At 41.4% G+C, this 23585-nt stretch overlaps 1 protein-coding gene and 1 long non-coding RNA gene across 2 annotated transcripts in view; one reads left to right on the top strand and one right to left on the bottom strand.

Moving 5' to 3' along the window:
- The window catches only part of LOC102075410 (E3 ubiquitin-protein ligase KCMF1), a 45374-nt gene extending 33283 nt beyond the window's left edge, over positions 1-12091 (bottom strand). The window contains exon 1 of the mRNA XM_005486243.4: positions 11527-12091. Coding sequence (XP_005486300.2) covers positions 11527-12076 — 550 coding nt within the window. The 5' untranslated portion in view covers positions 12077-12091. The remainder of the gene's footprint in view (positions 1-11526) is intronic.
- Positions 11902-17891, top strand: LOC141727055 (uncharacterized). Its single transcript, XR_012578038.1, has 3 exons — positions 11902-12035; positions 16092-16158; positions 17229-17891. It is a non-coding gene; the product is annotated as an uncharacterized LOC141727055 (long non-coding RNA).
- The last annotated feature ends 5694 nt before the right edge of the window (positions 17892-23585 follow it).

The following is a 23585-nucleotide window of genomic DNA, read 5'->3' as shown; positions in this document are numbered from 1 at the left end:
GTACCTGAAAGGCCGTACACATAAAATATATTTTACAGCTAAGAGGTTTGCAAGGGTTTTTTGATTTGCAAGCATTTTTCAGTACAGTAACAAAACCAAATGTTGTAACTTAGAACCTACAATATAGTTAATAGTGAGTCCATTTTTCTTGCGCACAAATACAGAAGATGCCTACAATTATTGCAAGAGGAAAACTAAAGGACCCAATTATTTACACACAACTTCTTTCATCTTCTTTAATTCTAAGGCTTGCTCAATCCTGAAGGCTATCAGATATTCTCTGCAGTTTCTAATTTCTGAGATATTCCTGAGTCCAGCAGCTTCTCTAGAGTTTTTCAATTAACTAGAACAAACTACAGTGTGGACTTTAAGATTCGCTATACACTGCCAACATCTCCAAACACTCAATACTGTGAAAGAACATGCAGGCAATGTCACCTTACTGATTAGGGACATTTAATGCCATGACCTATTGCACAAACTAAGAAAGTGTCTGCTTTCTTGGAAAGTGGTAATTTTGGAAGTAGGACATTTAGAAAGAAGGAATAATAGGTTTGGAAGAAGCTCAACACAACATTTAATGCAAGCATGACAAGAGGGTTCATGAGCAGATGATCTGAAATACTTCCCCTGAAGAGATACATCACAGTACTTCTAAAGGTTTGAACCTGGAGTCCTGCACCTCATTCAACTATCCTCTTGAAGTTGTTCAGTCTTGGCTAAATAAATGTATTCTGGTATGCAATTCCCAACAATCCATTCCTTCACTTTCTGGTAATTTTTCTTTAATTATTAACTGAGCTTTGAGGCACAATAAGAATGATACCTCACAGTAACTGGCTCCAATACTTAAGGGCTGGATAATATTCTAACAAACTATGAGATAACCCAAAACTTATTAATATCCTCAATTTATACCTTTTTTTAATGTGACATGAGTTAAAATTGAAAGTTTTTATCTTGCAGATTCTCTGCTTCTATATAAACTTCAGACAGCAATCTGCAGTACCACATTATCAGCAGCAATCTCTGCCAGTACAAATTTGACCAATAACAGTCAATTATTCAATTATCTACACTATAAAGACAAGTTTATATTCTAATCGATCTTTACTTGTGCATCTTCATTTACAAAGCCTTTCTTCTACAGCAAAATCTCAAGCTGTTTTCTCTGCTCATCACAAACATCTTTCAGAATAAGGAACACTGTAGGTTGTCAGGTCCTGCCCGGCATTTCACAGGCCTTATGGCAAACAAGCTTGGAAAAGACACCTGCAGACCACAGTATCTATTCTTTCTGAATTCGGGATGGCAAATAGGCTTTTATTCAGCTTTGGAATTTTCTAAAACTGAAGATAACCAAGGGAAAAGAGAGCTGGAAAATGTGTCTGACCTACTCCTGAGTCAAGACATTATGCAGCTTCTACTCCCATCTTCTTAAACCTGCAAGGTATCTAATTAATATAATCAACAGGTCATGGTTAACAACAGAAATAACTGACTTTCATCCTGCAGAGTCAGAGATCAAACTATACTTTACTGACACCTTCATCTTACCAGAACAGTATAAATGATAGCAGGAAACAGGAATGGAATTAAAATCATCTGAGCTACCTTATGCACATCTAGACTGAAAAAAGCTTAGTCATTACATAGAAAGTTCTAAGTTCTCTACAGTTTTGTGAAGCTTAGATGTCTTTCTTCAAGGTTATCCCTGAAATCACTTTCCCAAACTTACGTCCCTTTCCACAACTATTTTCAAAGAGTCTGCTTTAGATGTGTGAAAAGTATACTAGCAATAATTCACGGGGTGAAGTTAGTGGCCTTATTTAGTCTCAGGAAGTAAAGACAGAGGAAACTCTGGAAGCTGCAGAGGCATAATTATGTCAGTCCAGATGTGACCTTCATTCCAGTACTGTTGCTCTCACTTCACTGGTGGATTGTAAGCTGCTTCTCACTACAGAGACCTTCCACTTGCAGAGATAACCCACACCTCAGCCTGCATGCTGAAATACACATAACAGCTGCACACTAAACACCACGCTATCTATCTCAGCATTCCTGCCTACATTAAAAGCACATGCAAATATGCAATAATTCAAACATTTGCTATGTTGAGTAGAAGAGATGTCATGGTATCCTGAGCACAGAGAAGCCTTTGTGCCCAAACCACAGATTTCTTCAAAGTTAATTTCATTCTAATCATTAAAGAAAGTCCAACTTTCTTTCAGACAAAGGTTTATAATCAAAACCCACAGCAGTTAAAATTCATTCCAGGTGAACAACAATTTCTGAGCATGCACAGCTAATACACACACATACACGCACAGAGGTAAACATGCAAAAATATTTTTTCAGCAAAACTGAATGTCAATTCTAACCAGAATCATTTATTTGGAGATAGAGACAGAAGTTATTGATGATCACACAGGAGGTCCTTACATGACTACATACTAATGCATTTGTGACCTTGAAAATCATGTATGATCTATTGCTGCTGGCACTAGGATACTTGAGATACCTATCAAGTGCCCAGAGTATCGCCTGTTTAACAGCTCACAGCACCGCTCTCCAACCAGGCACCTCCAGGGCGCCGCTATTCATCTGCTAAGTTATTCTAATGTTGTTCTAGGCACACACCCAGGTGTTTATTTCTAGAAGCTGCCATGAAGTTCCTCCCATACCATCAAGCATCCAGAAAGCAACTCTGTTGGTCTGAAAGCTGGTCTGGAAATTTGTTTAAAATTACAACCCTAAGATGAATATTGATATATTTATCTGTCACATTAATTTATGCTGATTTCTACACTGTTTATACATAGATTTCACTTCATCCTTTCTAATTTTTAGAGTAAATACAGTCACATAGAAGGAGCCATTAGAAATCACCGTCAGTCAAGAATAATGGCTGCTTTAGTATTGATTGCTAACAGTAAATAGCATTTACACTAGGAATCAACTGTTACTGAAGAGTTTTATAAACAATGACTCTGCCCAAGAAATAATTAAAGAATACATCAGTCATAACCTAGTAAATGTTTCACTACTAAAGGCACCTCATCACATCAGCCAACCAACAAAACCAAAACACAAATCCATCTCTGTATCTGCTGCCGAAAACCCTCCCAGCAACAGCTTTTTTCCTGAAATAAGCGAGGACAAGTTGTGCACCAAGAAACACCAGAGCTTTGCTTTTCAAAGAGGCTTACAGAGGCAGGCATTAAATTTCTACTCCACTTGCACTCAACAGGATCTAGAGCTTCCCAAGGGGTTGTTGAAAATCCCACCCCAGAGCACTCCTCAAAGGACGAAAGTAGGAGAGGGAGAGCACAACAAGGGGAAAAAAGAATAGTGACAACAAAATAAGAGGGTAAAGGATAAGAGATCAAAGGCAAAAAGAAAGAAAGCAAAGATAATTTATCCTACCAGAGACAGCACCTCTTGTCAGTCAAGACAAGAAACATTGCCTCCCAAAAAGAATCTGGCACCAGGAAGTGGCAGAAGGGGGAAAGACCAATCTGACCTGAGGTAAGAAAAAAAAATGCAGTTATATTTTTTTTAGAACTTTGTTGTTTCATCTTACTTTTCCAGCACATTTTTTAAAAACATTTTTTAAATTAATATTTTTCTTCCTCTGTATTTTTGTCAGTTTTGACAGTGGGATGATACAAATCATATGCAGAATAGGATCAACAATATTTTCATAAAAATGAGAAATCAAAGACAAATTTTAAGTAATGTGGGGGCATAATATGAAGCGATAGCTGCCAACAATATATACTAGTGAAATGTCCCAATGCGTAAAAAATTTGGAAGAATGTACTTACATGTATAAAACTCACAGCAACAGAGTACAAGACCACTAATTTCTACCTGTAAGAAACTTTGCCGACTGCCTACTGCCTGTTGGCAAGATAAAATCTACACCTGATATCCCATGTGGACATGGGAGAAACGTAACTGTCTCTTATGTCCAAGTTCCAAGTTTATTGCAACAAAAAAGTTGTAACCAGGTCTCCAACTGAGAATGGGGTGACTTTTAGAGACAGTTCTTTCTATTGTGATTGCTTTATTTGGAGCTTCTAGGAGACTAACACAAACATGAAATTCACTTCAGAGTGACAAATGAGCAATAAAAAGGAAGACTCACAAAAAGCAAATCATAGACTATACCTAAAATTTTTTACAGATATTTAAACATTAAAAACTAAAGAAAATAAAAATTTCATCAAGTGAATCCATTCATCTTCCCCCTATCAACTTAATCAAACTACATTCTCAGAACAAACCTGGCAGGTGGGGCAGAGTAATTTCTTTGTAACATGTCAGAGGCTCCAGTGACTTCTAGTCATACTTAAAAATTAGTTCCAAACTATAACAAGTAACTTCAAGTGGTAGAAATAAAGCCATTACCTGCACACACCTCTGATACACAACTCCAAGGCTTCTGCGATGCTGCCTCACAATTTTTACTTGGCACAGATCTCACTTCTAAACTTAGTAAATGCAATAAGCCACACAAAACTTTTGAAGTAGATCTGAACTGAAACATTGGGTTTATACATATTTTCTGAAACAGTGAAACTAATGAGCTTGTCTCTATGCCTCACACTGAATTCCAAATAATTACTTTACTGTGTCAAAATACTACACTGAGAAAAAAATGTGGATAACAATTAGGTATAGATATACAGAAAACTATTGGAGAAAGTTCAATCAGACACTCAAGTGATACCTAAAGGAAAGAGAGCTAAGATTTAAGATCCCTGACAACCAAATTTGAATCAGAAGTAGTTAAAATACATGGAGGAGAAAGTTTAAAATAAAATCCAAAGCTTTAACTGTTAAATCTGGATGTGAGGTAGCTTCAAGAACAATCAATAAATAGTCTCCATAATCTCATCACACAGTGTACGAAAAAGCAGTTCAATTTTATTCCTTCCCTTGAATTAATGGAATTTCTTCCTGTATTTGAAAAGGGAGACCACAGATTATTTTTTATGCAGTGATACCTTTCTTTCAAATTCTCTATCAGCCTTTCTGAGGCAAACACCTTTTCAATTTCTGTCCATGCAATAATTGCCCCTCACACAGCCTTACCTCTTGAGCCACTAACAGCACTCTGCTTGAGTTTTCTGATCTGCCTTAATAATGTTTTTTCAGTATAAGTGAGCAACACTTCTGCCTATAGCTGAAGTTTTGTATACCCTTCTCCATTATGTCTCCACTTTCAGAACCTACAGCTACCAAATCTGCTCATCTGTTGTAAATCCTGTAAAGGGGAAGAACACATTGCATGTGGAGGATTTACCCCAAATGATTCCAGGAACAAAAATCATGAAAGTTCACTACCTTACCCACATTAGAATATATGTATCCAAAGTATCAATCTATGGTCAGAACCCATCAGATGTCATCTAACATAATTATATTCCTTTCTTACAAAATGCCACCTTACTCTGTTCACCAGTGTGCACAATGTTCAGTAAACAAACAGGAGAGAGTCCGTTTGTTTTGTCCTCCTTGTTGAGCATGAGCCCTCAGTTATCACTGAGTTCAAAGAAATTTGTACTGACTATGAATTTTCTCACGGCCTTCTCTCTGTAAGCATTTTAACCACAGCATTTCAGCGCAGCCCAAACATCAATGAATTAACTTCAACAACAACTTCTAAGCAAGATCTCTCTTCTCTTGAAACAGAGGGAAAACACAGCACGTAAAGAATAAAACTCTAACTCTTCTGAACTCAGTCACGCAATCTGAGATGCTAAAGGATGGATTTTTAAGAATTCTTGATTTTCTACAACTAAGTGTTCTTTCAGAGCTCACTGCTGAGTTAATACAGCTGCAGGTGTGAATGCTCAGATCCCAAAATCCCAAACCAGGTCTTCATAAGGAACAAACAGCTAACAATTACCCATGAATTCTTGACGAAGTAACTCGCCTAGCAGTTCACATGAACTGCAACAGAGGACAGGACAGCTGATCCAGCTTTCCACAACAAAGCTCCGCTGCCAATACCTTGGCCATCCTTTCTTTCTATAATATCTGTATCTGCTCATCTGCTGTACACTCCCAAAGACTGAGCAGTGGTCTAACATAGAGAACCATCCTGCACACCCTAAAGAATGCAGGGTGGTGTGGAGTAGATAATATGCAGCTGTGCACAAAATAAAGATACCCAAACAAGGTTGAATTATTGCTGTCTCTGCAATCTGTGTCTGATATATCCCAATTCCTGAGCAACATTCTTCAGATATACTGCTGTGTCCAGCAGCTTCTTGAATGTATCAACACTTTTTGTATTAGTCACTGATTTGGTTTCGTATTTAACAATAACAGAAGTAACCTAACAATAAAGACACAACAATGAACACAAACAACTCTCCCTCAAATGTTATCAGTAATGTAAACATGCAAAAGTATTTGAAAAGCTTTCTTCTTTTTATCTAACATGTATGAATTTTATTTGTCTAGTACCACTCAAGCAATTTTCACAGCTCTATAAATTTCCCCTGAATCCCTTCGTGTTCAAATCAACATATGAAAGAGAGCTTTTTTACTTGTTTTCTCTCTTCACCCCCACCCAATACTGCTAAAAGTATCACAGTTCTGTTCCAGTTTTCCTGCTTAAGATATAGGCTATCAGCCTTTCAACATCAGTAATTTATATCTGATCTTTTTCTCCCTTTTCTCATGATGGTGATTATTTTTTATAAAGACCTGTGAGAAAAAGCTCCCTTTACAAACATTTTTGGAGGACCTTGTTCAGACTCTGCAGCAGTTTGGTTCACACAGCTTCCTAAACGAGAGAAAGAACCCTTTTATTAAAACATAGCTTCCATAAAGCCAGTATCTTACCAGTTAAAATATGAATTCTGTTTCCAGCTCTTTTTATCATTAAATGATGATTCACTTTTCTACTGAAATCAAATAAGTTTAATAAAAAAAACAAATTACTGTGTTCAAATATTTCCAATCACATTTGCAGCTGTTTACATTTAATGTTAACATTTTTGTGCCTAAACACGGCTCTTGCTAGTCAAATTGTCACACTAACTCATTTTCAGATACTGCACTACATCTGTAATTAGATGCATTAATATGCTTCTATAGAGTAAAGCAAACAAGAGTATGAAACACTTTGCATATGCAGTCAGAAAATGCTTCGAAAGACTCAAATATTACTGCAAATTCAAAAAAATCTAACCGTTTTAAGTTATATGCACAACTTAATCTAGACTTATGTTCTACAAAAGAGATCACAATAGCAGCAACATATGAAAGAATTTATGCTTATTCTCTATTGTGAAATACAGCAAACTCCTTGTTTGGAGGAGATGCAAGCAAAGTAAGCACTGGAAGGCAGCAAGTTGTAACTAGTCTCACAGAGGCACATTTCATTACTACACGCCACACTTCACCAACACTGTACCTTGGGTACTTTGGATGAAAAAGATGTAGTCTTGTTAAGTGAATTAGAAGTTTTACATGCAAAAACATATTAATTTTGCATTTTGTGTGGCACCTTTCTAACTGACACCATATGAAGTATTAAGTTATGTATCAACTGGTTGAGCACTGGAGTTTGTAGTATCCTTCTGCAGTTCAAGTATGACGCAATGATTGCATCACTACAAAGGGCAGAAATTTCTCTTGCTATTAATGTTTTCAAAAAGTTTGTTTCAGATTAAGTTTTATGTTTTATATTGTGACCTTACAGAAAACATCATCAACCCAGACTCCCAATCTTTTCACTGTATAGCCAGAGGACTGGAACTAACATTACCCTTGTACTAATGGTTTTTATGTGGTTGGTATATATTCAACTCTAACTGATTTCTTGAATTTCAAATATGAAGTTACATGCATTTCCTTAAAAAAAATTACTTATTTACTCTTCCAATACAAATAAGCACTTGATTTGGATATCTCTAAGCAACACATTTATGTATACAAAGAAAAGGAGAACAGAAACACTGGCTCCCTGCACTAAAAGGATCTCAAAGCCAGAGAAGAATATTCGGAAAGGCCACGTGGTTCCTGACAGTCACTGTTCTCCCTCCCTACTGTGTTACCACCATCCATTCACAATTTGCTTCACTTGGGACTAGGATTACCAGCTGATTTTGTAAGAAGTACTGACAAATGGGAACCTGCAAAAAAACCCAGAACCTGCATTGCTGATAGCTCCCTAAAGACTACCTCCTTTAGTGAGAAGAAGCAGAACAGGATGGAATTGAGTCTGGGAGTGAGGCAAAGAGCATGAGAGATGGAGAACTAAGTGATGCAGGTGATATGGAACTGGGAGCCCTCTGGAGATGCCAGCTGTAAGGAATTTGAACCCAGGCCAGTTAATGCTGTTGCGACCTAGTTCCACAAAACAAGTTGCAAAAATGGTCCTGTAATGATATTACTGGAAGTCACAATTCGCGATTTTTCTGCTGTCCTGGGTGGTGTCTGCTGCCAAATAAGAGAATCATTGCCACATGTTCACAAAAAGACAGAACCTGCAAGAAGCAAAATACCTCTTCATAAATTTTCCACAGTGTAAAAAAAAAAAAATTACCTACCTGTTCCTTGTAGGCTGCCAAATATTACACCATCACCTATTCCTCTGCAGAGGGGTTAACCCAGAGAAACACAGCATATTGCTCCTATAAAGGGGAACAATATGAATACCAAGACCAGGGAATGATCTCACCTTGCATTCTACAAAACCAAAGGCTAGCCTCTTAGCACCAAATCACAGAACAAAAATGGTTTTGAAAAATTAGAAGAGCCTAGCAATGCCGAGAGCTAAGTACTTAACTCTTGACAGTATTACCAAGGAAGTCTCTTGAACACTGAATAAACACATTAAAAGAAGCAACACCAATTCAAATTCTAGTTGGTGTCCATTTTCCTGGATTTGGGAGGAACAGAAGTCTGGACTGCATATGCGAAATGAGAGCACAGTGAAAAGGCAGGCTGTGGTGAAACTTTTTGTGAAGGATAACAAAATCTCACTTTTAAAAAAGCAACAACAAAACCAAATAACCAAAGTACCCCAAACAATTGTTTTGTAAAGATTATTATCTCAAAGAGGCAGTCAAGAAAGCCCAATGGAAAGTAAATCTCCCTCAGATGCTTTACAGCCTACTTCAAGTCCCAAGCTTCTAGAATTCTAACTTCTCCAGCATTTACACACTTAAATACACATGTTTCTACCATCAAACTGGTACAGCATCCCGATTCTGCCAAGAAATATCAATAAATCTCGTTTGTAACTTTGTGTACGGACCATTTTAAAAAAAGTACAGAGAAAGAAATTAACATAAACATGATTAAAACTTGCTTTTCCCCGTACTCTTCCAAGACAGCCATCTCCAGACTAGTCATACTGGATCAAAAACTGTCAGCTGTGAATAACCTTGCACAGTTCTGAAGCAAGAATCATCTTTCTTTTTGAGAATATAATTTCTATGGATTTCCAGAGTTTTACCAAAATCAAGCCCCCAAAACTCTTCTCCATAAAGCTGGGAAGCCATCCCTCCCACACTAATATGTGTTATTCTATTCCTGTAACTAAAGTTGCCTTAAAGAACATACCTGAAGTGTGAAGTAAGAGGAGAATCATTGAGAAATTAAGAGACAGACTAGCTTTAAAAAAAAAAAAATCACAAGGATACAGTGGTAGATGTCATTTGAAATCTTACAGTGTTCTCATGGTTTCAGGAATGCATTGTTTGTTCACACACACACCTGAGAAGTCCACGTCCACGATTCAAAACTCACACTCGCTGACCAATTAGGTAATTAATTAGGGAATTATCTCTTTTTTTCCTAACTAGGTGTGTCTAAAAGAATCTGCTTTGGAAAGAGAATATTAAGCCAAATTTCATACACAGTCACTCTTTTACAAACACCAACAAATATCAAAGACAGGAAATGTACTTTTCCCTGCCATAAACACTTTACAACTGAAAGGAAAATTCATGCTATAGTCTCCATAAGAAACACACAAGAAAACCTAGTTTCAAATTCTATTTTAACAAAAAGAAAGGGATGGAATGTCATTTTCACACATATCACTGCTTCTTATAATAGTCCATGCACTTATCACTGAAAATCACTAAAGAACAACATATGATATCACTTATGACTATGATAAAACTCGCATAATTTTAACCTGTTCAAGTCAGAAAAGCCTGTATTCCACTACTGTACGTTAAAGAGAATATTATGGATACATGCATAAGAGCAGACACTTGCAGACTGCATAATCCTACTACATCACCACCAACAGCAACTTTGTGATCAATCATTTAATTTCAGTTAAAAACTTTTTTACTAAAAAAAGTCTATCTCCACCCTCCTGGGAAAACATGAAGGCAGGGGGAGGAAGGGGAGAAAAAGCAGCAGCCTTACTAAGTTTTAACAAGTAAACAACCAAAAAAAGTTAGTTGATTCAGGGAAGACAGTTCTTTGATAGAGATGCAGACGTACTTGCACAAACAAGAAGTCTAGACAATACTGCAACATACACCAAAAGCCCTGCCTAAAATCAAGCTACCAACTAGAAGCCAGCAGTATGAGCCACAAATATCGAATTCTCCTATAATGTTTCTGTCCAAATGTTTTAGGATTAGATGAAATGTAGAAATTATAAAGAAGATAAGAGAAAATTAAGGCAATACTGTATCATGTTCGTAACATGGCAGAAAGTTATCTTTTCAGACGACAAACCTTGGTTTTATAAAATACTAGTCCAAACACTTTACCCACTGGTAAACAAGCACGGAAAAGCCGAGCAACTTTCTCTCCTGGTTTCATACTCCCATCTTTTTCCTGCAGAAATTCCTTTCTTAGCTTCCATCTCTCCCTCCACCCTGCTCCTTCTGACTAACTATCCACTGAACTCCTGCACGGCGGTAAACACAACGGGACCAGAGGCAAGCAGCACGCAGAGAACACGTTTCTCCGGCGGCCTCAAACATGCCACTACTACACTAGCACCGGCCTTCTCGGCCGCAAGGCAAAACCGAGGAAAAAGGCCAGATCACGGGGCCGCCAGAACACAACCCACCCCTCGTCAGGGCCAGGCAAGCTGCCCGCACACTTTTGCCCCGGGCCCCGCTTCTCTGGCACCCAGGGGGGCCCTGGAGAGCGGAGCCCGGCGGGACCGGCCGCGGCCGACACGTCGGCAGGGCCGCCCCGCGCCACCGCCCACCCACGGCGGCCGGGCCCGCCGCACCTCGCTCCGCCCGTCCTTCGGGCGGAGGAGCGGGGCGGCTCGACCCCCACGCCGGCCGTACCTGCGGCCCGGCCCCGCCCGGCGGAGGCCGCGCGGCGAACGGGCCGTACCGGCCTCCCCCGCTATGACACTGCAGAGCGCGGCCCGCCCGCCCGGGCCTCTCCTTCCTTCCGCCGCCGGGCCCCGGGCCCCGCTCCCGGCGGCGCCATGATGATGATCGGCCCCCAAGGCCGCCGGGCAGGGCCCCACCGCCGCCGCCAGGAGCGGCCTGGGCGCCCCGCGCCGCTCACCTTCATGTCGGGACATCCTAGTCCAGAGACGGCGCCCCAGGCCTGTCTCGGGGCTCCCGCGGGCAGCTCGGGCGCCGCTGCGGCCTCGCCCCCCGCCGCCGCCCCGGTGCGAGAGGAGAGGGGCCGGGGCTGGGCCGGGAAGGGGGCGAAAACACAAGAGGCGGCGAGGAGCCGGCCTCCCTCCTCCTCCTTCTCCTCCTCCTCCTGCCTCCTCGCTCGCCCTGCGGGGGGCGGATCCGGCGGCAACGGCTTCCCGGGCGCCGTGACACGGTGACTCCGGGCCCCGCCGGCCGCTGGCGCCGCCTCCCGCGCCGCTCCGCCCCTGCCGCACCAGCGACGGCGGCGGCCGCGCTGGAGCCTTCCCGGCCCCGGCCCCTGCCCCTTCCCCTTCCTCCTCCCGCCCCGGCCGCGCTGCTGGAGGAAGAGGAAGCTCCCCGACAGGGCGGCGGCCCTCCCGCGCGGGCTGCCGGGCCAGGGCGGGCTCCGCCCGGGGCAAGGAGGCGGTCGAGGTAACGGAACCCAGCACCGGCCTGACCCAAAGGACACGCATTAATCAGCTTTTTTCATGTAAAAGGAGCGGAGAAAGAGCGGCAGAGAACTGCGTGCTCTGAGCCGGCGTTCTGTCACTGATCGCGTTACTCATTCTGCCAGATTTGGGGAGCTGCGACTCCAGGCACAAGGCTGGAGTCTTTCTTTAGTGGTTTGGGTTTTTTGTTTTGTGGGGGTTTTTGTGGTTTTGGTTTGGTTTTTTGGGTTTTTTTGTTTTGTTTTTTCCGGGTTCTGCTTTTGTCTGGCCTTCAGAGGACTGCCAGAAGTGTCCTTCAGTTAAACTCCAGCTCTGTGGAAAGGATGCCCACAGTGTGCCGTGTGTTGTCCCACTCGCAGAAGCACAGAATAGCTTGACTTGAACTAGAAGGGACTCAAAAGGATCATGAAATCAGACTCCTGGCCCTGCATAGGACCAGCCCCATGAATGACAACATGTGCCAGAGAGCGTATTTGAATGCTTCTTGAACTCTTTCTGGCTTGGTGTTGTGATCACTTCCCTGGAGAGCCCATTCCAGTGCCCAACCACCCTCTGGGTTAAGAACCTCTTTTTAATGTCCAGCCTAAACCTCCCCTGACACAACTTCATGCTGTGCCTTCGGCTCTTGGCACTGCTCATCATAGATAATAGATCAGTGTCTGCCCCTCCTCTTCCCCTCATGAGGAAGTTGTAGACTGCAGTGAGGTCTCCCCTCAGTCTCCTCCAGGCTGAACAGATCAAGGGACCTCAGCCACTTCTCATATGGCTTCTCCTCAAGACCCTGTACTCCAGACAAGTGTCTGTCTTGGTCTGTCCACACCACAAGGACTTTTCATCCTGTCATTGTTGGCTTCCTACCCCTTCATGGAAGTGGGTCAGTCTTGAAACGAGTGAGACCTGCAACAGAGCCATGTTCCTTCCCTGGTTCAGATGCACAGGGCATATATTTCATGCATTTTCTTTTTGCCTTTCTTACTGTGACTTCCTGGCCTTTCCCTAGATTCCATCCATGATAATAGCACCATTTTTTTACCTTCTCCCACCTGCTTTTGTTTTCTCAAAGTTTTCCATCTACTGTGCTCATAGCATTCCTTCATCTTTTCCCTTTCCCAATCCAACGCCTCTATCTTCTCCACTGTCTTACACCACAGCTCCCATATGTTTGCCTCAGCTGCAAAATTCTTAAACATTTATGTTGGTGAAATGTCTTCTCAGTCTGTTTCAAAGGCCGTGAGGGTCCACAGCAGTGCAGCTTAAGTATCAAGGTGCTCAGAAAGGTAGGAATGAACCAGAAGGTGTTGAAAGGAGGAAGTGCCAACCTTGTTCCTGGCACCACCTCACTCCCATGCCGGTTGCATTATACAGCCTCTGCTTGGCATAGTACATGCATGTGCACTCTTTGTTCCTGGTACAAAGGTGTTCCTGGTTTCTGAGCAACTGGTTCACTTCCAGCTTTCTTTTAGCTACGTGCAGTTTCATAAACAGTGTCTACTGAAAAGATAGCTTGGATCTAAAATTCCAGTCGGTTGTGGGCATTTCCAGTGGCAGCAAGCAATACCTGTGAATTCTATAAGGTGTAGGGAATAATTTTGAGGACCATTTTGATGGGAGCCAATTACTTCACTTCTTATGAAAACAGAAAGACAGTCAATGACCATGCAAAAAGGTTGCAAGAAGTACACCACAGATGACAAGAAACTGAGGAGCACCTTGCAGCTGTCATAATACTCACTACCAAACTATGAAAGCATGTCTCAGGAGTGTTTGTCACCAGTCTAGTTCTGGTGACAAAACTGTGCCTATCCTGCCAGCCTTTCACAGCAACAGTACACAGACTAGAGCAGTTAGTAGGATGTGTTTTTCTGCTTTATTTTGTCACCAACAATTTTAAATGCAAATGGCAACTGTTTCTCCCAGATGCAAATTACAGACCACCAGTTGCTCCCTTTCATCTCTAGAAGAGCAAGTTCGTTTGCAAGCTAGTAACTTGGCTGGCTAGAGATATTTCATTTCTGTGAGAGACTGTGGCTCCTCCTGAAGATAACTTTCCTCCCTCTGAGCACTACAATGTTGTGTTGACTGTGCTCGGTTTTATCTTGTTACACAAGAGTGACATTCCACGGGAGCTTCTCCCCACGCATCTGATAAAATACAGACTGCATGCCAGGTATTTCAGTGGGACCTGGAAGACTCTGTGCTTAATTTTGGAAGTCCATGATCTAATCATCTTGTTTCTCGGCATTTTAGTTAAAAATCAGTTCAATAAACTTTCCTCTATTAAGTGTTTCTCAGATGGATATCCCTTGAGTACACATGGTGCCTCTTCCGTGGCATATTCTCCATCTTTGTAGACTTGAAGTCCAAAATTAAAACTGTAATCCTGTTATTACTTCCTGTTTTCTTGCCTTAAGGCCTGTATCTATACCCAAAGACACAATATAGATAAAAGCTTTGGTTCTTTTGGAATAATGCTAGAATACGCCTGCACGTGCAGCATTATATGCAGCACCTGCATTATATCCTTCAGTGGAAATTTTGCTGATTTTCTCTTCTGCAAATATAGCAAATACTGCAAATGTAAAATGACTAGTAATTAGGATGTGGCAACTCTGTCTGTATGTGCAAAGAGCTACATAACAGAATTTGAATGTCCTTTACAAGGTCATGGCCACCAGTAGAAAATATTATTTTCTTAGCATTATTGTGATAATAACCTATACTATCCTGGTTTTGAACAATACTGTTTCTCAAACCCACATGCTGCTATTCTGCAGGCAGAATGACAAAGAAAGATTTTAGTTAGGTTTATGAAGTTTTGGTGTGGATGAATCTCTCTGCCTCTAAAGAAGAAGGCCATAATTGGGTTTCTTGGTCTTTCTCTCCCATACACCAGAAGAATTCATAGGTGACAGTTCATTTAAAGCCATGAGGGAAAAAAATTCAACATTAGTTGAATTTTATTCCCAATTAATAAAAGCAAGCTGAGAAATAAAAATTTTCTTACCCAAAGTCATTCAAGGTCAGAGCCAGACAAGGGACTAGAGGCCCAGTTCTCACAGCGAATTAGGCCATTGGATAAGCCACAGTGATAAACAGAAAAACTGATGGATTTTCCCAGCATATAATAATACTATGATAAAAATTGTATCTGAAAGTCATAAACATCCTCTGAAATAGGGGAAGAAATGGTTGTGTGGTCTCATGCAGTTCCTTTCTCTGCCATTGTAAAAAGGGTGTCTAGAACAGACCAGGAGAAGTTTGACCTCTGGACAGTGGTCACTGAGCTTTGAATTGAACAGTAACATCCTAAAGCAGAACTCCTGAGTGTTAAAACTGTTATATTAGGAGACACTAATTTGCCATTAATGTCCTCAGAACTATTCACTCCTTTGTAAACTACTGAAAGCCCGCTGAGACTGTGTTTTTAATTTGCTTCAGTGCTGATATATCCAATGCCTGCTATGCTAACAGGCTTCATCCATTTGAGGAACGCTTTACTTTGCTTGAACACATCAGTATCAAAGCTGGGCAACCCACTGCACGCCACAGGACCTCCTTGCAGGTTTGGTGGTTCAGGCTCACACTTGGAACTAAAACCACTAGAATGGTACAAAACTCACATCAGTTGCTTGCTCATCATTAGATGCATATGGAACTGTGATGCATACGTACTCAAATATCAAATTTTACATTGGTACATGTCAGGGCCTTCCACTGCACTTTTCTGCTGTTTTTCTGCCTCCTTTTGCTCAGTAGTGGTTCATCATGATACAGAGTTGCTTCCTGGCTGTGTTCAGCATATGTAAATAAAGCTTTTAAGAAAAATACAGTCTTGCTGCTATCTAATTTATGAGGAAAGTCCCAAATAACTTAATCTTACTTTCTGTTTTACTTTCTGTGCCAAGAATGCCTGGTTTGCCATGATAACAGTCCAGAAAACACAAGGACCTTGGGATCCTAGGTTAGGACAGGATTCTAGATAGGAAATGGTATTTCTGCATAAATAGTTCTTACTAACTGAGTTTTTTCATGTTCCCAGGCCTGCTTATGGTGTCTCACAATCCACGTTGAAGTGTCCAAAGCACTGGAACTGCACAAGTGAAATGGTAGGAATCAGGAACATCAGACGGCTTTGCTTAGTGAGTCCCATTTGGAGATTTTGCAATGGAATACAAGCATCTCACTGGACAAGAGTGAACTTGAATTTCAGCAGATTTCTTTCCCTCACATGGAAACTACTTGGCCTTAGAGCTATACTCTGCTAAGCGCAACTAAATATGCTATAAAATGCTCATTATCAGTTTAAACTTCTATTAGAAGTTCTTACTTTGAATTCTGGACACCACTAGGATGTGCAATGGAAATGCTATGCTGCTATGTCCATAATTTACTGGCAACCAGCAGTTGCAAAAGCAGTTTCATTTTTTCACACATACAGTCCAGGAGTAAATGTCACTTCTGTCTTCTTTCCTGAGCTGTGGTGATGCGTTCTTTTTTTTTATCTTAAAATTGAGAGGCAGATGCTGTTAAGGGATAAAGGGGTTTTTATCTCATTATTTAATAAGGATTTTTATGGTGCAACACTTCACCAAGATGTAGCATGCTGAAATGTACACTCCCAATAGATTGTGTATACAATTTTATAAACTTTGCAGATCAGCATTTCCAGTAAAGATGCCCTAAAGAGAGGCTTGAATGAATAGCGTGATATTCCCTTCCTGAAGAATTTCTTCCTGGGATGGGCTTAAACCTAGTTTACAGGATGTATTTTAGAGAGGATCTTGGTTCCTCAAGATAGTGTAGGGCTTTCTGGACTCCAGTTGCAGGCCTTTAGGATGTTCTGGCCTAAGAGAATACCAGGACTGTTAAGCTATCAGATTTAAGGAATTACAAGTATGGATGTTAAGAGCACTGAGGATACATGAAAGGTATATAAAAGAAAAGGCAGAAAATCATCATGGCATGAGTGGTATCCCCATATTCACTGGCACATACCCTGAAATCACTGCCACTCCCAAGCCCTCTGTAACAGATTTTGCATGATCCCAGAATCCTTTTGCGAGTCGGACAGGTGGTATTAAGAGGTTAAGCTGGTGGGAACTTGTACACAGCCAGACATATGTGTGCAGGTACTGCATAGAATTCTAACATACTGCTGTTCTTTTCCTTCTATCAGCAAGTGTGTCTGGACTTCAGCAAAATGAGGAATTGCCTTGTTTATCTCCTCCATTTTGGAGTCTGCATTCAGAGGTTACCCCAGATTGGTCCTTCACTACTGTGAGCTTTCATCTTCTTTGTAGTCAGTTTTTGATGCTAGTTAAGATACCAGATGTTGATAAAAAGTTTAAAGTGCCCCAGCTAACTCCTTCTCTCTGACTTTTCTGACTCAAATTTATGAAGAATTTGAGTCAAAACAAACACTGAAAATTCATCAAATCATTCTGTCCTTTTACAGAAATACTCCAAACTGACCACATACCCTTGTAATGGCATGGCTCCAGGGGGCACACTGTTTTACAAGACCTAAAGTCACAGCACACTAGGAAATTGAAATAGCTTTTAAAAATTCTCCCAATTCCAGCTCTAGAAGAGGACAAAGAAAAAAAGAATTTATACTTTCTTGAAATTACTTTTGCTGTTCCTTTGGAGGTTAGTGCTGAACAAAACAATAATCCTCTGCTTGATAACTACAAATGTTGCCATTTTGACTTAATTCGTGTGAATGAATGAGAAACACAGTGTCCCAAGCACTGTTCCCAAAAGGAGGAGATATCAGGGATGTATCCTGTGTACTTACAAAGCCTTTTTTCTGTGAACAGGAGGAAGCAATTAAAAAATTATCTGCTCATCACCATAAAAACTCCTCTGCTGCCCAGATGTGTTTTTTGCACGTATTTCTTGGAGGCATGCTGCAATACTGGTTCAGGCTATGAGCTAAGCTTTCATTACCCTCTGGGTTTTTTTGGCCCTTTTCTTCCTATTCCCTCTCTCTTTCTAGTCACACCTGCACTTATTCATAAGGAATTCCCTTATTCAAAGGGAATTCAAATAATTGAGTGATTCTCTTTGACCTTTTTGAGTGGAGATCTGTGCCTATTTTTATAAGCACTGGATACTGACATAGAGGAGACAAGCTACTCTTTGCAAAACTTGGTGGTTAATCTTTGGATCTGTATGCCTCTGTTTCAGTACAATTCAAGATTGGTACCTTATGCCTAGACTTGGCAATTCACTTGCTGAAATCGTGTGGTGTGTGAGATGCTATGGTGAGGTGATACAATGCCAGTCTCCAAAATTGGCCTCAGACTTGAGGAGGCCTTCATGGCTGGCTCCTTTTCCATGAGGACCCTTGTGAGCAAAGGGGCACTCTAGAACTCACTGCAAAATCTCATCAGCTCCAGGACTATCCAGGTTAAGTGCAGCATGGCAATGCCTGGGGAGGCATTTGCCTGTGCTGCTTGTGTCTTCTTTGCAGTCACAGTGCTGAGGAAAAGAAAGCAAGTTGAAACTCCCACTTCCATACTAGCACATGTTGGAATAAGGGGCATCTCTCAGTACACCAGGAGTTTTCAAAGATATGTAATTTCTGCTGGAAAAAGCCTGTACTATAAAGTGACAGCTGAAAGCCGGCATTGTGGGATATAAAAGTCAGGTTTATGTGGGTTTTGTCTTGGCCATAGCTGCTAAGTAGCAATCCTGCGGTAAAACAGGTTATATCTCATCATTCTCTTCTTCTTCTCTCCCTAGAAATTTTAGCCTGCATGGCTCAGACAAGCATGTATCTGACAGTGTACTAGCACTTAAAAAAAAGAAATGAGAAACTCAATACAGTTAACCTGGAGGGAAAAGACTGCTTTTTCTTGAAATGCACAAAATTGCTGTGTGTGCCCGGTGCCTCTGTCTGGTTCTACAGCAGGCACCTGTACTGAAATAATTTGCTGTAATATTCTTAGCTGTTGTTAGAGATCCATTACTAGTGATTTTGGCTTGCCCTTTTCCAGACATCTCTCATTTTTCCCTTCTTCCTGCAATGAAACTGGAGAAAATTTGAGTTCCAAATGCAACTTAGCTATGTCTGGGCACCACTAAATGAGAAACAGGTCTCATCCAGCTTTTGGGGTTTTATCCAGACATGCCTTCTAGCAGTTAACTAAGTCTTGCCTGTCTCCTCACATATTTTCCTCTGAATGTGAGAAGCCAAGCAGTTTTCTATTTTCACTTTACAAATTTTAAAATTTTCAGTTAAGGAATAATTTGAAAATTGATATTCTGAAAATTGGTTTCTAAAACCAGGTGTTTCTGGTTTTCAGTTGCCCATGTAAATGTTCAACACTCCCTCTTATTGTAGCCTTCAGCTCAATGCAGGATCTTTGCAGGTTAGACCTCAAACAAATTAGCAAGATGATTTGCGGTACCACTGAACTGGTATCAGAATGCTGGAACACTGCTCAGGAACCCTCCACACCTGCTCGGTAGGTACCTGCAAACAGACACTTGGACTCATTTTGCAGCAGAGAAACTGTTAGTGCAAGAGGCAGCGAGAAAAGCCAGTGAGCACCATATGCTATTGTATACAGGGATAATGTGCTCTCACTGTCCTGTAAAACTGGGAATAAAACTCATATTCATTGTGTGTCTGCAAGCTAGAACAGAGGCAGATGTGTGCAAGCACCTGGAAAGAAAAGAAGGTTATCTACCTGCCACCTTCTTATCCTGGAAAGCAGGCTTTGGCAGAAGAGGGAGTACAGCAGTTCTTTTTTTTTTTTTTTTTTTTTCTCTTTTCTGCCTTCTAAAGTTTCATTGTAGCAGCACAAGCACTTAATCAGCTGGTTTTGGATCTGTTGGAGAGATGACTTGAACAGTAGTCAGGGCACATCAGAAAACCAAGAAAGCAAATAATGAAATAGACCTACACAAAACAACCCAAACCCAAAAGAATAAGAAGCCCAAACACACAAGACATTTTGTGTCATCATAAGATCACTGCCCATGACCAGCACAGCGATGGCAGCATTACACCTGTCACCCAACTCTTTCAAGTGTGGACAGAGGTACCAGAGCTAGCATAATGCCCGTGGGAGGGGGTAATGGTGGCATGTCCTGGGAGCACAGTGCATACACAAAGAACAAGTAGCTGCACCTGAGTCACTCTGAGTGCTCAAGGTGGCTTGGCTGAAGTGACACAGAGCATCTATTTATTCACTTAAAATCCCTGCACTGTGGTGACAGCCCATATGACTCAGTTTTGACAAACCAGTGCATGAGAGAAAGAAGTCTGTCTTTGACCTTCTTTAGCAAAGTTTTCAGTCTTGCTTACCAGAAAGCAAGGAAATCCTTTTCAGATCTGCAACAGCATGCTTGGCTTCCTCGGTTTGGCCCAAGTCCTCCCCTGAGTTCCAAGAAGCAGGAGTAGGTCATCTTGTCCTTCAATCTGTATTCCCAGAAACAACCAGCAATAGCCAGCATTTCATTTCAGAGGGACCAGAGAAATTTGTCATAACAAGGCTAGCTCTAGGGGACCAAAACTTTCCAGCTTGGGAAGGTGTATGAGTGAAGCACTCTGATTGGAGGCACGTCTCCAAAAGATGTAAATGTGCCACAAACCCCAAGTTCTGAGCAGAGGAGTTTAGTCATGGCATTATTTTTAGAACACCAGGACTAAACACAGTCCAAATCTGTACAAGGTGTCCAGTGTCAGAGGAAACATCATTTCTGTTAACATTTCTCTCCAATTAACACCAACATGAAGATGACCATTTAGCCCCTCCCAGAACACTTGTGCTTGATGCTCATGTGGCGCTAGGTATTGAATTACCAAGCAGCTGCTCTACCGTGTTTAATCAGCAGGTGTGGTGATGTTGCACGGAGGAGGTGGTGACGCCGCTGCTTTTCCTGCACATCAGCGGCGCCGATGGGCTTGGGGTGCGTGTCACAGTGTCATCTAGTGGCCGGTGTCCACCTTCTCGGCGGGGCGACAGCATACAGCAACGATTCTAATCCCCCAAGGCTGAAATCCTACGCAGGTTTTCAGTGCTTCCTCAGAGACAGTGATGGTGATGCACCTCGTGGAGCACAGTCCTATCCCCAAGCGGTTTCATTAGACATATAATGTAGGCATCAGGGCATCCTAAAGTAGGGTTTTTAGCTAAATTTGGTGAAGTTTCTGGTACCTCATCATGGTACATAGTTAGAGAAACCTAAAGTGTGTGCACCCTCAGTTTTGTGTGTCCCATCTCCAAGTCCCTCATCACCATGGCACTGCATGAATTGGCAGCTAGCACTTCGATGAAAATGTTTCATGTAACCTCCCTACTTCTTTACTGGAGAATATTGCCACTACAGAAGGTTCAGCTGAGCGGCACACTCCTCAGCACAACCAGACAGCATCTGAGAGAAGCACATTATGCTAGCAGTGGTTTTGTACTCAATAGATTAGGAAAGATATACACTGTTTTGTCACCGAAGTTGCTAAGACAAAAAGGTGGAAGTCAATAAGGGTTTATTAAGACAGGGCTACACCAAGGCAAGAATATCAGCTTCTGATGAAAGTAAGCATACATTATGATTTCACACTTTACTAATGCTCCATACTCCACTGAATGTTCCAGTTACACTGATTTACAAGGGAAAGTTGTATCAGTAGTTTTCCATTTAGAAGCTCTTCAATAATAAAATTAAACAGAAGAGTCACATCATTACAACAATAAAAACAGTAAATTTTCTTGTACAGAACTCATTGGGACAAATAAGTGTGATGTTTGCCCTGATCAAAGGTAGTCAGTACCAATGCCTACAGATTAAAGTAATCTCTAACTTCCTACTCTAAGACTCTTTTCTCTACATTTTGTCAAGATCCTTCTTCCACCAGGAACATTTTGTCTCAGATCCATTAAAATTCAAGGTTTAGTGGCTTCACTTGCAACCTGGCTGGGTAGCCATCCTTTTCCAGCTCTGACAGCTCAGTATTTTTGTGCATGGTTGACCAGCAGGAAACTGAGGTTCCTTTGCCAGAGAATTTGAAAGCTTCCTTGGAATCCAAGTGACAGTAAACATAAACATTTGAAAGAAGGAACACTTCTCTTGTAACAGAGTGACTTTTTTTGATTCCTATTGTTTAAGCAGAACTCTAGCGTCCAACACATTTTTTTCTCTAAGATTTGCACAATTTGTTAGGTTACATGTTTGTTCTACATAAGACAAGGTGTTTTTTCTATTAAAAAGATGTATTTGATTACCTATTGGTAAATGGAGCTCAGAAGCGGTATTATCTTTCCATGTACCACTAAGCTTGCATATCCAGTTGTCCTGGTTCAGGGCAAATTTGGGAGAGAACCCCCAAAGGGGCTCCTCTAGAAAAGCAGATTCAGTCGGCCCCTCCCTCAACTGGTTTGGGAGAAAATACCTCCTTGGAGAAAAGTGGAAAAAAACGTTTATTAAACAATAAAACCTAAACAATATTAAGCAATAAAACCCCTCGCCGCTCCAAAAGAGATGACAAACTCAGAAAGTCCCTCCCCAGGTTGCAGCTGAGCTCACTCAGTCTCTGATCAGTCCCTCAGGTGCTGGAAATGCTGCGGCCCAGGCCCGGCTGGTGGGCCACAGGTGCAGCTGCCGGTGGTCCCCTGGGTGTTCAGTCCAGAGCAGGTTTAAACAGGTCCAAGAAAGAGGGAAAAAGCCTCACAGTCCAGGGAACTTCTCTGACTCAGCTAGCTAAAGCTAACTAAAAGCAAAAGAGAGCTCTGTCCCACTGTCTGTCCCTCCGCAGACAACAGTCAGGAGCAGGAATGTGGAGGAGTGAGTGCAGTGTCTGAAAACAAACTGCTGCTTCTTCTCTCCCCCCTTCACTCTCTGGACAAGTCTTAAAGGTGCAAAACTTATTATTCAGCATAAACAGAGCAGATGACTGGGGATAAAAGCATCAGAGGATACCAGGATACCAGTATAAAACCCTACCAACTCTGCTAGAATCCTATTCATTACTTATAGACATTATTTTCAAGAGTAAGAAGGCCATAGGTTGACCATATCCCCAGAAAGGTTTTGTCAGAGGAATCCTACCTATTCTTACCACTAGGAAGTCCATATGGCTAAATCTAAGCTCTTGCCTCAGCTTGCCTCAGCCCACAATACACTGTCCCTGTGGACACTCTTCATCAATCTTACCTTGTGATGATTTACTCCTGAAATTTATGCTAGTCTATAAAGAATACTCTGCTTTATTCCAAGTGTCCTCTGAATTTTGTGAAAGATAGAGGAAGAATTCTGTTCCCTTTTCACTGATGATGTTTATTTAAAGGATTGTATTTCACTGTTCATCTTTCTGAGCTTTCTTGACTCATAGGGGCAAATACATTACTTTACCCTGAAGTCCTTGAACACCCTGACTATTCAGTACTCCATATTTAGTACAGTTTCAATTAGGAACAACTCATAGGGGTAGAAACATACTTTTTGCTTTGTATTAGAGTTTCAAATATAGTAAAAAACCCCAAACATGTAAAAAAAAAGAATGAAAGAAAAAGAACCCTCCAGG

Source organism: Zonotrichia albicollis, chromosome Z, assembly GCF_047830755.1.
Source record: "Zonotrichia albicollis isolate bZonAlb1 chromosome Z, bZonAlb1.hap1, whole genome shotgun sequence".
Classification (NCBI taxonomy): domain Eukaryota; kingdom Metazoa; phylum Chordata; class Aves; order Passeriformes; family Passerellidae; genus Zonotrichia; species Zonotrichia albicollis.
The sequence above is the reverse complement of the archived record's forward strand: the minus strand, read 5'-3'. Positions and strand labels throughout refer to the sequence as shown.